We start from the raw sequence: 13,893 nt of genomic DNA on the forward strand, positions 1-13,893 counted from the left end.
TACATGGACTTTTAACGGGGTAACTTCTTCCTCTGTTTGGGTACTAGTCCAGAACTCCAGTGATTAGAAGCTGATCTTTTCTAACTGCTTTAAACCTTTCTTCCCAGGTGTGTGAAACAAGTACTAATACCCAGATTCCGTCATCCATGTTGGCAGTAACTGTGGCAACTTCCCAGTTCTTTGGAAGATTCCACCCCACTGATAAATAAGCCACACTGTGGCTCACTGGCACTTATTGCTGCCTCTCCCACAGCCCTCTCTACCCACTCTCCAGACCCAATAAAATGGACGTTTCACCAGCACTAAGTTTACTTGTATAAGCTAAGTCAGCTCTGATTTCACAGGACTAGGAAGTATGGATGTTGCCTGTCCTTCACCCCCGTCTCTCCAGCACACACACAGTCCAATCTATTGCTCAGAATTACGTCTGGTAACTTTCCCCAATTACTGTATATTTTTAGTGAAGTACAAAGACATGAATAGAGAATAGGTTTAGTTGTAGAGAGGGAAAACTGATCTCTTTCCTGGAGAAGACTCAACTTAGATTCTCTGACTCTCAGGGGTGTAGCGTACTAACCCAGGTTAGTCAGAAGATCATCAGAAAATCCGCATTTGAACACTTGGCCATCACTGTCTTGAGGGAACTGGAGCACTACAGAAGTACTACCACTTTGGCTCAAGTTTCCCAGGGTGTTTGGTTTAAAGTTGACTCATTCGCTGTCTACCTCTGGTAGAAAAAGAAAACAAATGACAGCATTGTCCTAACAGTATAGTGTTTGATTCAGGTATAAAAGGCCATTAGGGCTCATCTTGCGAAATTCAAGCTGAAATGTCTAACGAGCAGCCTCGTCCGTTGCCACTGCTCTGTCCCGGTATCCCACAACCACGCACAGGTTCATTGAGTGCTCTCAGTAGACTTGCATTTATCCATTGAGACACAGCTGTTGGCTCTCACTTTGAGTCTGGTTCTATTCCTGGAGAGTCCCTGATTTATACTTATTTCTCATTCTGCTTTTGACATCCCCAAGAGAAAGGGGTAAAGTCTTGGGGAAAGAGGAGTATTTTCCAGTCCTCTGTTCTGACTGTATAGAGAGAAGCCTTGAGGTTACATATACATGTACTTGGGATTCAGAGAATTCGCATGTCCCTAACCAGCTGTGCTTGTATGTCCTTAGCCCACCATGATTGGCTTGGCTGAAAACTAAAATAGTAAACTTAGCGTACAGTTTGCCTGTTTTCCCTACAGTACGTTTGGAATAGATACTCTAATAAAGGAAGGTATTTTCTTTAATATGACCACCTTAAGAAAAACACCTTTCTTTGTTAGAATAGCTCTGAGCCTGCTGTCTTTGAAGCTAAGGGGGATCAGGATAGGGTTTTTTATTTGCTTTGGGTGGGGTGGTGGTGAAAAGGAGAGACTCCGTGCTACTGTGATTTTTGCTCAATTGCTCCCCAGTATAAATATAGAAGTCTTTTTAATTGTTGTCATTTGGTCTCCTTAGGTCATTAGTTGTTGGGGGTGGGGGTGTGAAAGGAAAATTCCTGGTTCTGAGTCACTTACTGATTTAGAAGCAGTAACAGTTGGACGAGACTTGGGGTTTTCAGGCTAACCTCATCTATCTTGAGGAATACAGCTGATTATAATCACAGATAGTGATTATAGCATCAGCATAACCCTGATGTTTCCAGAGCGACATAAGAGAGGATGAGTCCCTTTTCGCAGTAGCCTTACACCTTTCCTGGGGCAGTAGGGTTATTAACATGGAGGCACCTAGGCACAGCCAGCTCCCTGCTCCTTGCCAGCCTGAGTCCTAAAGGCATTATTCGCTTGATCATGCTGAGGACATCAGCCTTTAGAGACCCTGGAACCAATTGTTCCCAGATACCAACACAAAAATCCCACAAAACAGGTTGGGTCCATTCCAGACTATCAGACTGAGTTTTCCAGAGCTCCCATTGGTCCACTGTACTCCTCTTCCCACCCCTGAAAAGTGGCCATAGGCAGCACCTCTGCTGGCTTTGACATGTGTTAGGTGGAAGACTTGTTGTGGGGTTTATCCATGTCATTGGCTACTCCTGCCTTCTAGCAATAGTAACTTCTAGGAGTCCTTTTGTTTTAAGAACTCCCAGAAGGAACTGGTTACCCCTCTGCTCCCCACTATTTTCTGCATGTGTGGGACCCCTGCAGGGCCGGGGGGAAGAGACCACAGCCAATCTCAGCATCATGTATGTGGTTTCCCATCCACCTCTGGTCTGATGTATGGAATTAGTTGCCAGTGCACTGTCTTCCAGATTTGCCTTTGTGCTCTTTGTTATTGTACTGGATCTTGTTCTGTCTGTTCCCATCGAGTCTTGGTTGGCCAGCCAACTAACAAGAAGTCAGTGTCCGTCCCCCAACCCCCAACCCTCACCCCTTCTTTGTTATTGAAAGAACAGAAATGAACTCTCCCCTAGCCCTTCTGTCGAAGTGGTAGGTGGAGGGTGCTCTGACCACTGTGGTCTCTGCAGGGGGAACCGCGAGGGGCTAAGCCGCACCTCAAGCAGCCGCCAGAGCAGCACAGACAGCGAGCTCAAGTCCCTGGAGCCTCGGCCCTGGAGCAGCACGGACTCTGACGGCTCCGTCCGGAGCATGCGGCCCCCTGTCACCAAAGCCAGCAGCTTCAGTGGAATCTCTATCCTCACCCGGGGTGACAGCATTGGGAGTAGTAAAGGTGGCAGTGCAGGAAGGATCTCCAGGCCAGGTACCACAGCTTCTCCACTTCTGTCACTTCTTGCTTATCTTCTGCAGAACATCACTGACTTTTAACAAAACACTTGTCCCAGTATAGTGCCTTGGAAACCTAACACAGCCAGGTGAGGGGAAATTTGATTTCTTGGATCTGTTGTCCTTTTAAGTTCTGTCACTGATTTTCTTTGAAACCTGCTTTCTTAATTGGGGGGGGGGGGGGAAGAAAAAAAGAAAAAAGACTAGGATTAGATTATTTTATGATTTCTGATAGGAACATGCCTATCAGCACAGGTTCAGGTTATATACTAAAATGATAATAGCTGCTTTCATTTTGTGGCCTCTGAGATCGTAAAGAGGGCTGGTAGGGCCGAGGGAAAGGGAACACTTAGAGTTTGTAATTTTGTACTTGACTGGTAATAGCCAGTAGGCTAAAACGTCAAGAGATACTGCTGCTGCTGCTTCTCTGGAGCCGAGTCACTGAGAAGGAGCATATGTTCCACATGCGAGCCCCGTCGCCACCTTCAGCTCTCCTGAGCTGCTGTGTAACCTTCTCCATTGATTCCTGCTGCACTCTGAGCGGAGGGGTACTTAGCTCTCTACGCCCACTGAACCTCTATTTCACCATCCTCCTGCCTCTGAAGAATTAGCTGACTTTCATCCCAGAGGTTTTGTAGGTCTTGTCCTCAAAAGGCATCAGTAGTGGTGAAAATTTTGTCTCTGTTAGGTCTCTGTTGCCCTTCTGTTACCTCCTTTCTAACCCCACTGCCTCTGCCTTTATCCAAGCTGGTTTCCATGCTCCGTCCTCAGTCCTTTTAGAGCCAATTTACTAATCTAAAACATAGATCTAATCATGTCAGTCCTTTTAAAAATATGCATGTTTCTTCATTCCCTCATAGTAAAGTCCAAACTACATAATATAGCATAACTTCCTGACTCTAGTCTGCCATCTCAGAAGAATCATTTCCAGATATCCATCCCCCTCCGGCCCTCCAACCATTTCTTGAATATGGCATTAGCTTTGTCCCCTCTTGGTCTGACAAGCCTTCTATTCATCCTTCAAATCTATCTTGCCTGCCACTTCCTCTTTAAATCCTTCCCTGTAAATCTCCCAGAGTTATGCTTCCTCATCTTTGCTTTTATACAGCTTTATTCATATCATTGATGCATCCCTTATCCTTATCACATGGTAATCATCGTGTGGATGTCCATCTCCCACTGGAAGATTCTGTGCTGCTCAAGGGCAAGGACTATGTTCCCTTTACCTTTATGTCTTTTTTGTCCATTATACAATACCTGCACATAGTAGACATTCAGTAAAAGTATTTTGTGTAAATGCATACATGACTCAGAGAGCCTGGAAATGAGGAAAATAGTTGGATGAAGGTTGTGAGTATGTGTGTGCACAGGCGTGTGCTTGGAGGCTGCCTTCTCAGCAACCTTTATGAGATGCTGCAAGCTGAGAAGAAATCAGAGAGAAAATAGGTCTCTTAAGGACTAGGAAGCTGTACCTTCCCTGGAAGCAAACATTCGTGTTTTCAGCTGTCTAATGATGGCCAGATTCTAAGCACTCACAGAAGGTGCCTCAGCAGCCTCACATTTTGTTCAGTTCCAAAATTAAACGTTGACAGTCAAGGTAGTTACTGTCCCTACAGAGTAAAACCCTGCTAAGATGAGGGCTTCCATCAGCAGGACAACTGAAATGCATCTGTGCTCATGCTTGGATTTTCCCAAGACAGTACAGGAATGGACAGAGAAGAATGACAAGGAAAACAGCAAGGAAAGACTACAGTCCTGCACTGGGCCCTCCAGGGGTGATATGTTCATGGCCTGTGCTTTACAGCTCTTGCTGGGTCTTTTTTGCCTCAGGTATGGCACTTGGTGCCCCAGAAGTGTGCAACCAGGTCACCTCATCCCAGTCTGTCCGGGGCCTTCTCCCTTGTACTGCCCAGCAGCAGCAGCAGCAGCAGCAGCAGCAGCAGCAGCAGCAGCAGCAGCAGCAGCAGCAGCTTCCTGCTCTCCCACCCACGCCTCAGCAACAGCCACCCTTGAATAATCACATGATCTCACAGGTGAGTCACCACTCAGTGACAGAACCCCCTCTGCTCTGATTCAGGCAAGCTCTGAAAGTACAGTCATGCCTCTTGTGCTGTGGGTGGCAGGAAAGATCTGTTTTTGGAGACATGCCACTCCCTCCCCCATTTCTCATTTGTTGGTTGTGGGGAGAGAAGAGTAAGGGCAAAGGTTTGGCCAAAGTGCTCTTAGTAGAGTCACCCTGGGAGTTTTTTTTGCTTTGTATTTCTTTCTCTTCCTCCTGAGAACTGTCATTGGGATCTTTTACCCTATTCCACATTTCTGCTGTACCCCGTCTCCCTCTACATCCTGCGTAATTAGCAAGGTGATTTTGCTCACTTCATCCATACATGGAGCTTGAAAAGATCATAGATCCCACCATAGGTCTGGCTGAATGTATTCATGTGACTATTGACCCATAAACTCATATTTATGTGTTGGAGTTTAGGGGAAAGGAAATAACACTCATCAAGACCCCTGCCATACATATATCCAGAGGGAACCCTAATTCAAAAAGACACCTGCACCCCGATGTTCATAACAGCACTATTTACAATAGCCAAAACATGGAAACAGCCTAAATGTCCATCGACAGATGACTGGATAAAGAAATTGTGGTGTATTTATACAATGGGATATTATTCAGCCATAAAATATGATAAAATAATGCCATTTGCAGCAACATGGTTGGCCCTGGAGAATGTCATTCTAAGTGAAGTAAGCCAGAAAGAGAAAGAAAAATACCATATGATATCACTCATATCTGAAATCTAAAACAAAAAGTGACAAATGAACTTATGTATAAATTAGAAACAGACTCACAGACATAGAATACAGACTTGTGGTTGGTTGCCAGAGGGGAGGGAGGTGGGAAAGGATAAACTGCGAGTTTGAGATTTGCAGATACTGACTGGTATATATAAAATAGATAAACAAGTTTATACTGTATAGCACAGGGAAGTATATTCAGTATCTTGTAGTAGCTCATGGTGAAAAAGAATGTGAGAATGAATATATGTGTGTCCGTGTATGTCTGAGGAATTGTGCCGTACACCAGGGGTTGACACAACATTGTAAACTGACTATAACTCAATTAAAAAAAAAAAGACCCCTGCCATAAAACACAAAACCCCCAGTGTTGTCTGTTTCCCATGCCATAAAAGAGCTCGCTCTCTCCTGTTGCTAGACTGTTAGATGTTGGTACCAACTAGGGTTTGAGTGCAGTTTTGCTTCTCTGGAGACCATACAAGTCATCATAAGAATCAGATCCTATTCTAAACGGGAACCTTGGTGTTCGAGATTTAAGTTCTCCTTAATACTCTGAGGAGAGTCGTGCTGCGATCCTCATTTACTCTTTTCTTCCATGAACAGAGATCTTATGAATAGAGCCTATACTTTATCCTGATGTATCGTCTGGTAGTTAGGAAGCCAGTGTGTCTGCTCATTTCTGCTGCAGTTTAAGTTCTCATTTCATCTCCCTGTCTCCCTGGTCACCCTGCTCAGTTAGTCCAGCATGGCCTCAGTTGTATCTCTTCCATAGGTACAAAAATCACGTCCTAAGCACTGATACCCCAGGAACTGGAAACTAGAGTAGATACACCCCCAGTACTACCCCATTCATATATTGTGAAATGACGCTAAAATGAAAACGGTTAAGGTCTAGGAAACCCTGCTTTGTGGCTTAATGTAACCCACGTGCAGATCATTCCACATCCTTTATCTCAGTCTCTAAATCAGTTTCTCTATAGTCCTGGCTTTCTTATTCTACCACCATTTACCTACCACCTCATTAAGTCTCATTCACATCAGCTTACCTCACTCCATCCTGAAGCATGGTGTGTGTCCTGCTTTTCCCTGCCTGTGTCTTAATTCAGACCTGTAAGTGGGTAAACTCTGTACTTCTCCTTCTGTCTATCTCCTTCTGTTTCTGTGTGTGTGTGTCTCACTTTTTAAAGTCCTACTTTTTTTGAGTTTTCTAAAATGTGTGTATTTTAATACAGTTCTGTTCCCTTTTCTCCCTTAGTCTTCCATCTGCCTTCTCCTTCCATCCATATCTAGAAATAGACAGCAAGAGTGGTAGGAAAATAAAGAGATAAGTAAAGAGAATAACCATTTGGGACTGAGAAAAATTTTTAATAAAATGTTCAGGTGAATAGTCCTAAATCCCAACCTTTTTGTCCTTGCTTCTGGGTCATGAGGGTCAGTGGGTCCGTTGCTGGTATTGACTGGTCTCCTGCAGGGAGTACAGGTTAGGCCTTATAGATTGGAAACAGGGGAACATTATTTGGTACAGAGATCTTAGAAACTTATTCTTGTGGTTATTTGTGATCATAATTCCAAACTAAAAACCTTATGCAGGTTAACTTGGTGTCGCTGAAGCACTTACAGTAGCTGCTGGTATTATGCCAGCACCACCCCACTACGTATAGCTCCTTTCCTCTTTATCTCTTTCTTCCTCTTCCTACTGCCTTTTTCTTTCTTCCTTCTTTTCTCTTTTTCCCTGTCAGCACTGCTGGCTCTCCAGACTCAAGTTGTTGAGCCCCAGAATACTTACTTAGATTCTCAAATGGTACGTAACAGTGCAGGGATGAAGGAAGTAACCACACACACACACCCCCCACTGTGCTTAGTCTAAAGGTTTTCTTTTTGAAGAAAAACTGAGAAAAGGAAATTACCCTTAGCTCCATAGCAAGAAGCATTTGCCCCAGGTCTGCTGACTAAATGACGCTCTCTCCCTTCTTGGCAGGTCTGTGCTGTTAGAGCAGGCCTCCGTATCATGTATCAGTGCCACATGTGAAGCCAAGGGCTGAGCCTAAGGATTAAAGGGCCAGTAGCTACCTTTTGTCCAGTTGAAGTAGAGTGGACCTCTTGAAAAGGAGTCCTCTGGTCCTCTCGCCTCAGGAGAGGATCCAAGAGCCAGTAATCTAGCCTGGAAGTCACCACTGGGTGGCAGTCACATCCCTCAGGGCCAGTCTTTGGCTTCCCTATGTTTTTTCAGAAGTTTCCCAGCTCTAGAGTTTGAGACTCTCTACAAAGAGAACTGTAGCTAAGGGTAGTGATGGAATAACTTAAAAATAGCATTGAGGTGGAGAGGGTAATAGCTTAGTGATAGAGCACGTGCTTAGCATGCACAGGGTCCTGGGTTCAATCCCAAGTACCTCCATTAAAAAAAAAAGTTTAAAAAATAAAATAAAAATAGCACTGAGATGCCTTCCTTTGCCGCTACCCTTGCTCAGTCAGGAGAGGCCTAATAGAGGAGCATCATTTCTTCTCTATTCACTTTTTACTCAAAACTCACAAATGTGAGAAAAACAGGCCGAGTTGTTTTATCACTTCACTGTCCCTAAAGGCCTCCCGCACCCGGCCCAGTGAATGTGCGGCCAGAAGTATGACAGGCCCTCCTCCAAGAGAAAGAAGAGGATTAGGATAATAGAAAATGGGTCTAAAAGCTACCGGCACAAGCAGTTCACGCCGAGCAGCTTGGCCAGCAGTTATATTTGGAATGCCACTGGCATACAGGAAACGGGGGTGCCAGGAGAGCCGGGAGCTTGTTTTCAAGGCTGTGACAGCATCTCTTCCAGGTCATGCAGTGGATGCTCAGTAACTTTTTCCTAGCCAAGATGACTTGGGTTTTATTTAATGCAAATATCAGGAGTATTCTCCATTTTGGGTGTCTTCTGACTCCTGGACTCTCTGGCTTCAGAACTGTTAGTCTCCTCTGTGAAAGGGTCTCCCAGGAGATGTATAGCAGGAGAGGCTATTGCTACCTTAGTCCCCTACAACTCTGAAAACTCTAAATTTGGAAGGAGGAAGGAGAATTACACAAACAAACAGATGTTTATGTAATTCTGTTTGACTTCTTCCTTCACCTCCTCCCTGCTGCTAGAGTGGAGTGGAAAGAACGTATACCAAGCAGAACTAGGCTCCAATCCATGCTTCACCACGTCAGCCGCATGATCCTAGATGTGATTTAATTTCTTTGTGCTTTACTATCTTAACTGCAAATACAAATTATCTGATTTCCCTGCAGGATTATTGTGAGGCTATAATGAGATAATGTGTATAAATGAGAGAATGTGTGTCGTTATTTTCCCCCTCTCCTTCTAGCCTCTCTCCTTTCTCCTTCCCCTGCTGCCACCGGGGAGAACCGATGAGGTGACTGAAATGGCTGGAGGGGAAGAAGAGAGAAAAAAATAGCTCCCCGTTAGCTGGTTTAGAATCTACCATGTTCCTAATAAACAAGCCCTCCCGCTCAAGGCTAGTGAGGGGACCAAAGGAACAGAAGCTACAGTTAGGCTATTAATATTTTTTTATTCCTAAATCCCTCCGTTTGCTTATGGGGGCATTTTTCATACTGCCCTCACAGCCTGGAGGAGCACAGGGCAATCACAGAGCAGGAGGAAGTAGCTGGAACCGGGCATGAACCGGCAGTTTTTCTCTTCTGTGCCCTCTGGAGGGAGATGATCCTTGTGAATGAGCGCTTCCTCCAGGAGAGCTGTGGTGTAAAATCAGGAGCACGCCCGGGAGAGCCGAGCCAGACCTTGGATGACCCTTCCTACAGAAGCAGGAATCCCTTCTCAAGTGGGCATTCAGGGAGGGTTATGCTCCCCAGGAATCATGTGTTCACAAAAAATGCTTGGGGAAAAAGCTGTTCTGAGTCGGGCAACAGACCCTGGCTGTCAGAGTCCTGAAGTTGCTCACAACAGCTGCAGAGTCCTGAGTGCCTAATGGGGTGGAGTGTGCAGTGGGTCTGTCCTGGCAGCAGAGATTGCCTGTCTGTCAGAGATGTGAAAGCTACGAGCTGTCCTGGGCTTGCTCTCCAGCCTGCTCAAGCAGCCTGACTATTCATGTGAAATTTCTTTTATGATTAACCTTGTTGTTCCTTCCCTTTCCCTCCCCATCTCTCCCACCCCCTCCCTGTGCCTCCCTTTTCTCCTTCCTTTCCACATGTCTCTGTGCTGCTGGTCCACAGCCAGTCCCGGCTCTGCAGCCCTCTCCGCAGCCTGTTCCGTTCTCTCCAGGCTCCTGTCCCCAAGTCCTTCTGCCAGTCTCTCCGCCCCAGCAGTACAACATGGTATAAACCCTGTTCCCCCGTTTTGTCTTGTCCGTGTGTGGCCTGTATCTGTGGGTATGTCTGGGTCAGTCTGTGACAGCCTTGCAAAGCAGCTGTGCTTTTTGGAGGACCATTGTTAAAAGGTATTTCTTCTTGAGGGGCCAGCACAGGCTGACCTACACTTCATTCTAGTGACCTCATCACAGCACTTCAGGCACCAAAAGATGCTTAAATGTAAGACAGAGAAGAATGCTGAATTCCCCTGTGTTTCAGGAGGGGGAGCAAAATCGGATGTTGATCTGAATTGGACTCTTCATCTCCCTACCATGTGCATCCTTCAACTCACCTGTTCCCTAGACATGTCTGAGGAACCCAGTTTATTCTGTATAGAATGATTGTCTATAATTTCCCTTAAAAATAAAAACACAATTACAGATTTCTTTGGTAGCACTGGTAAAAACTTAAAATGTACCCTTATTTTACCATATTATTTTACATAAAAATATCCTCTTCTGTTGCATAGCACATGCTGTTTAAATTGTCTGCACCCTAACCACAAATCCTTTGAAGATCTGAATTGTCTTATGTTGATCATTTCTATCATGATTATAGGAGCCCTGATTTTTTAAAAATACTGTGTTAATCACACCTGTCTGCTTTTTCACTAGAATCTACTCTTTTCTCCCACCTCTTATCTCCATTCTGAAAAATCTCAGAATATGAACTTCAGAGTAATTTGCAATCCAGTTCTTTGTCATCTATTCCTGCCTACTAAGGTAGCAGAATAGCTAAGATCAGATCCCTGAAAAATGAGTGAAACCACAGGAAAGTATTGTCTTTTGTTCCTACTAGTTTCTTTTGCAAAAGAACTTCTGCTCTACATGTGTCTGTGTCTGTGTATGTTGATTACTGTCCAGGGAGCAGAAAGGTTGAGGAAGTTAACAAACTAACCTATCACCATACAAGTGAGAGATGGAACACCATCACTCTTGCTGCTTAGAGGAGAGGGCTGAGAGAGAAGGCAATTACAGACTAGCCCGTCTTGCCCTCCATCTCAGCCACCCACCCTGGCCTCCTTTCAGAGGTGAGAATTGGAAGTGGTTTCTGAAGGGCAGGAGAATTCTAGGCAAGTGTCAGAGAACAGAGGTGGAAATGACCTCAAGAGGGAGTAAGGAGATAAGCAGCAGGAGTTGGGAACCCACCAGTCTTTCCACTGCATGGCAGAGCTGGGAGCCACATGAGCCCACCCGTAATCCACACAAGGTGTTATCTGGGTCCTTTATTATAAAAGCAAGATTCATGGCAATGTAAGGGCCCTGTATATGGTTGGAGGCATGTGGAAGACGGGAAATGGAAAGATTTGTAGTCTTTTTTTTATTTTCCTGCTGGTTTGTCCAATTTTTTCTGTATATGAAAGTCATGTCATTGCTCCCATCTCCCCAAGATTAATTCTAGTAAAAATTATAACCAGAGTGGCCGCTGTTACCTCATATGTGGTAGAGATACTGGCTCTAGAGTTGGGCTTCAAACAGCACTTCAGTTCATAGAAATTTTAAACACTATATGACAGAGGCTTAGGGCTAAAAAGCACCTCCCAGGGCACTGAGGCAGGAGGAGTGTCCCAAATTGGTGTAAGGAAGGAAGGCTGTAGAGAAGGTTACCATTTATGTCTATGTTGAAGCCAAAGACATGGGGCTTGACCACCTCAGTCCTTGAGTCTCCCCACTCTCTCCATAGGCAGATGACCTCAGCAACCCCTTTGGACAAATGAGCCTTAGCCGCCAAGGTTCTGCTGAAGCAGCTGACCCATCCTCAGCTCTGTTCCAGCCCCCACTTATCTCCCAGCACCCTCAGCAGACTGGCTTCATCATGGCTTCTACGGGGCAGCCCCTCCCCACTTCCAGCTATTCCACTTCTAGCCATGCACCACCTACTCAGCCAGTCCTGCCACCCCAGGGCTACATGCAGCCCCCTCAGCAGGTGAGTGGCTTGGGGTCCCTGCTTAAGTCACTGATCGGTTTGGCCAGTATTAATCCTTCTTTCTTCCTCTGGTTTAGACAAACCAGAGGACATACCTGTCCGCCATCTTCATTTCCCCACCTTGTACTTGAGAATTGACTTTCTAGTCAGAAAGTTTTCTTTCTACATAATACAGCTCCTTCCCATTCTGTTTCAAACTTGTATGCTAATGCTACAGTTGCAGGCCCAGAATGTCTCCCTTTTTAGATTCCTGGCAGTCAGCTCTGATGTGTTTAATAGTTTGGGGATGCTGGGGCTGAATTTGAGGGACTTTCTCATATGCCTTTTTCCTCCCACCACAGATCCAGGTTTCTTACTACCCCCCCGGACAGTACCCTAACTCCAACCAGCAATATCGACCTCTCTCTCACCCGGTGGCCTACAGCCCCCAGCGCAGTCAACAGCTGCCTCAGCCATCCCAGCAGCCTGGTAAGAGGAACTGCGTAGGGAAGAAGGCAGTGAATAAGGGAGGGGCGGAGACTGGAAGACAGAGAATTACTGTCTCTGTTTTTAAAAAATTAAAAGGCAGGAATGATGAGGGTCCTAAAGAGGAACCCATGATCTCCAGAAAAAGAAAGGGTAAAATAGACAGGAGGAGAATTACTGGAAGAGTGTGACCTCCTAAATGTTGCTGAGACTATGCTGATGTCTTCTCTGCCTTGCCCATCCCCAGGTTTACAGCCCATGATGCCTAACCAGCAGCAGGCGGCTTACCAAGGCGTGATTGGGGTCCAGCAGCCACAGAACCAGGGCCTGCTCAGCAACCAGAGGAGCGGCATGGGGGGCCAGATGCAAGGCCTGGTGGTTCAGTACACTCCACTGCCTTCTTACCAAGTGGGTGCATTCTGCATTGGGCAAGTTCACCCAGTCCTCGGGATGAGGAAAAGGACAGTCCCATGTCATCCAGTCTGACAACTCCAACACTGAAACATTGTTCACTTTACCCCTAGAATTTTTAGACTCCCTTCCTCTGAGAGAAAGCCCAGTGAGTCTGAGAAGAGTATTTATTTAAGTTGTTTGGTCTTTGTACAGCCATACAAATGAGTATGTGCCTAGAAAAGTAGGATCTAAAAGAAATCAGACTTCTTCCTCTTCATCAGATGCCCAAAGGTGATGTTTAGAAGAAGCGGGGAATGGAGGGAGCTCTGTAAGCATTTCCTTTAGGCAGGTGAGGTGAATAGGAGGAGTCTCTAGAGGTAGGGAAGGAGGTTAGAGTGTCCTGGTCTAGTGGCTGTTCTCTGGATGAACTCATTGGGAATATGAATAGTCATTCTCTTCCCATTTCCACCCAGGTCCCAGTGGGTAATGATTCGCAAAACGTGGTCCAGCCACCTTTCCAGCAACCCATGCTGGTCCCTGCGAGCCAGTCTGTACAAGGGGGGCTCCCAGCAGGGGGCGTACCAGTGTACTACAGCATGATCCCGCCCGCTCAGCAGAACGGTACGAGGTGAGGACTCCCAGAGAGTCGGGGCACATCTCTCAGTTTAGCAATTGTTGCACCATGGTTTTGTTTCCACTGGCCTAAGGAAAGAAAGGCAGGGGTAAAGATGCCAGGGATACCCTAAAGCAGGTAGAATATGAGAGAGTTCATTTTCCTTTTCTCCTTGTTGAATTGATATTTACATAAGAATTCATTAGCAGGAAAAAAATTCCTGCTTCAGAGACAGCAGCTTTATATTTTCCCTCATTTTTTGTTTTTCTAATCAGTGGGATTCAGAACTATGGGATGGAGACTGCTTATCATTAAAAGGAGCAATTAGGAGTACATATATGTAAAATTTTCTGTGTGCCTCTGTATACACGGATGAATCTGAGATGGTCTATTTCTATATGTCTGTTTATATATATATCTTAGTATAGGTCATAGTTAATAGAATTTTAGAGGTAAAACATTACCTTAGAAATATCTAGTCTACTCCTTTTGTTTTATTTTCCTCCCGTCTTTTATAAATGAGGATATTCCAGTTAGGGATGTTAAGAAACACATCCAAAGTCACACAACTGGTCAGTAGAAGCAGGGCGT

The 13,893-nt window shown here is 45.4% G+C and overlaps 1 protein-coding gene across 9 annotated transcripts in view; it reads left to right on the forward strand.

The window, feature by feature from the left end:
• The window catches only part of R3HDM2 (R3H domain containing 2), a 125,398-nt gene that overhangs the window by 101,297 nt on the left and 10,208 nt on the right, over positions 1 to 13,893 (forward strand). For 5 of the 9 annotated variants that reach the window (XM_031462250.2, XM_031462255.2, XM_031462253.2 and 2 more), the window contains 7 exons: positions 2,509 to 2,741; positions 4,595 to 4,797; positions 9,771 to 9,872; positions 11,589 to 11,831; positions 12,173 to 12,299; positions 12,544 to 12,704; positions 13,163 to 13,317. In XM_031462250.2, the coding sequence (XP_031318110.2) occupies positions 2,509 to 2,741; positions 4,595 to 4,797; positions 9,771 to 9,872; positions 11,589 to 11,831; positions 12,173 to 12,299; positions 12,544 to 12,704; positions 13,163 to 13,317 (1,224 nt within the window). The remainder of the gene's footprint in view (positions 1 to 2,508; positions 2,742 to 4,594; positions 4,798 to 9,770; positions 9,873 to 11,588; positions 11,832 to 12,172; positions 12,300 to 12,543; positions 12,705 to 13,162; positions 13,318 to 13,893) is intronic. The other 4 variants (XM_031462256.2, XM_031462261.2, XM_031462262.2 and 1 more) reach the window with 1 other exon arrangement.

This window comes from Camelus dromedarius, chromosome 11, assembly GCF_036321535.1.
Source record: "Camelus dromedarius isolate mCamDro1 chromosome 11, mCamDro1.pat, whole genome shotgun sequence".
Lineage (NCBI taxonomy): Eukaryota > Metazoa > Chordata > Mammalia > Artiodactyla > Camelidae > Camelus > Camelus dromedarius.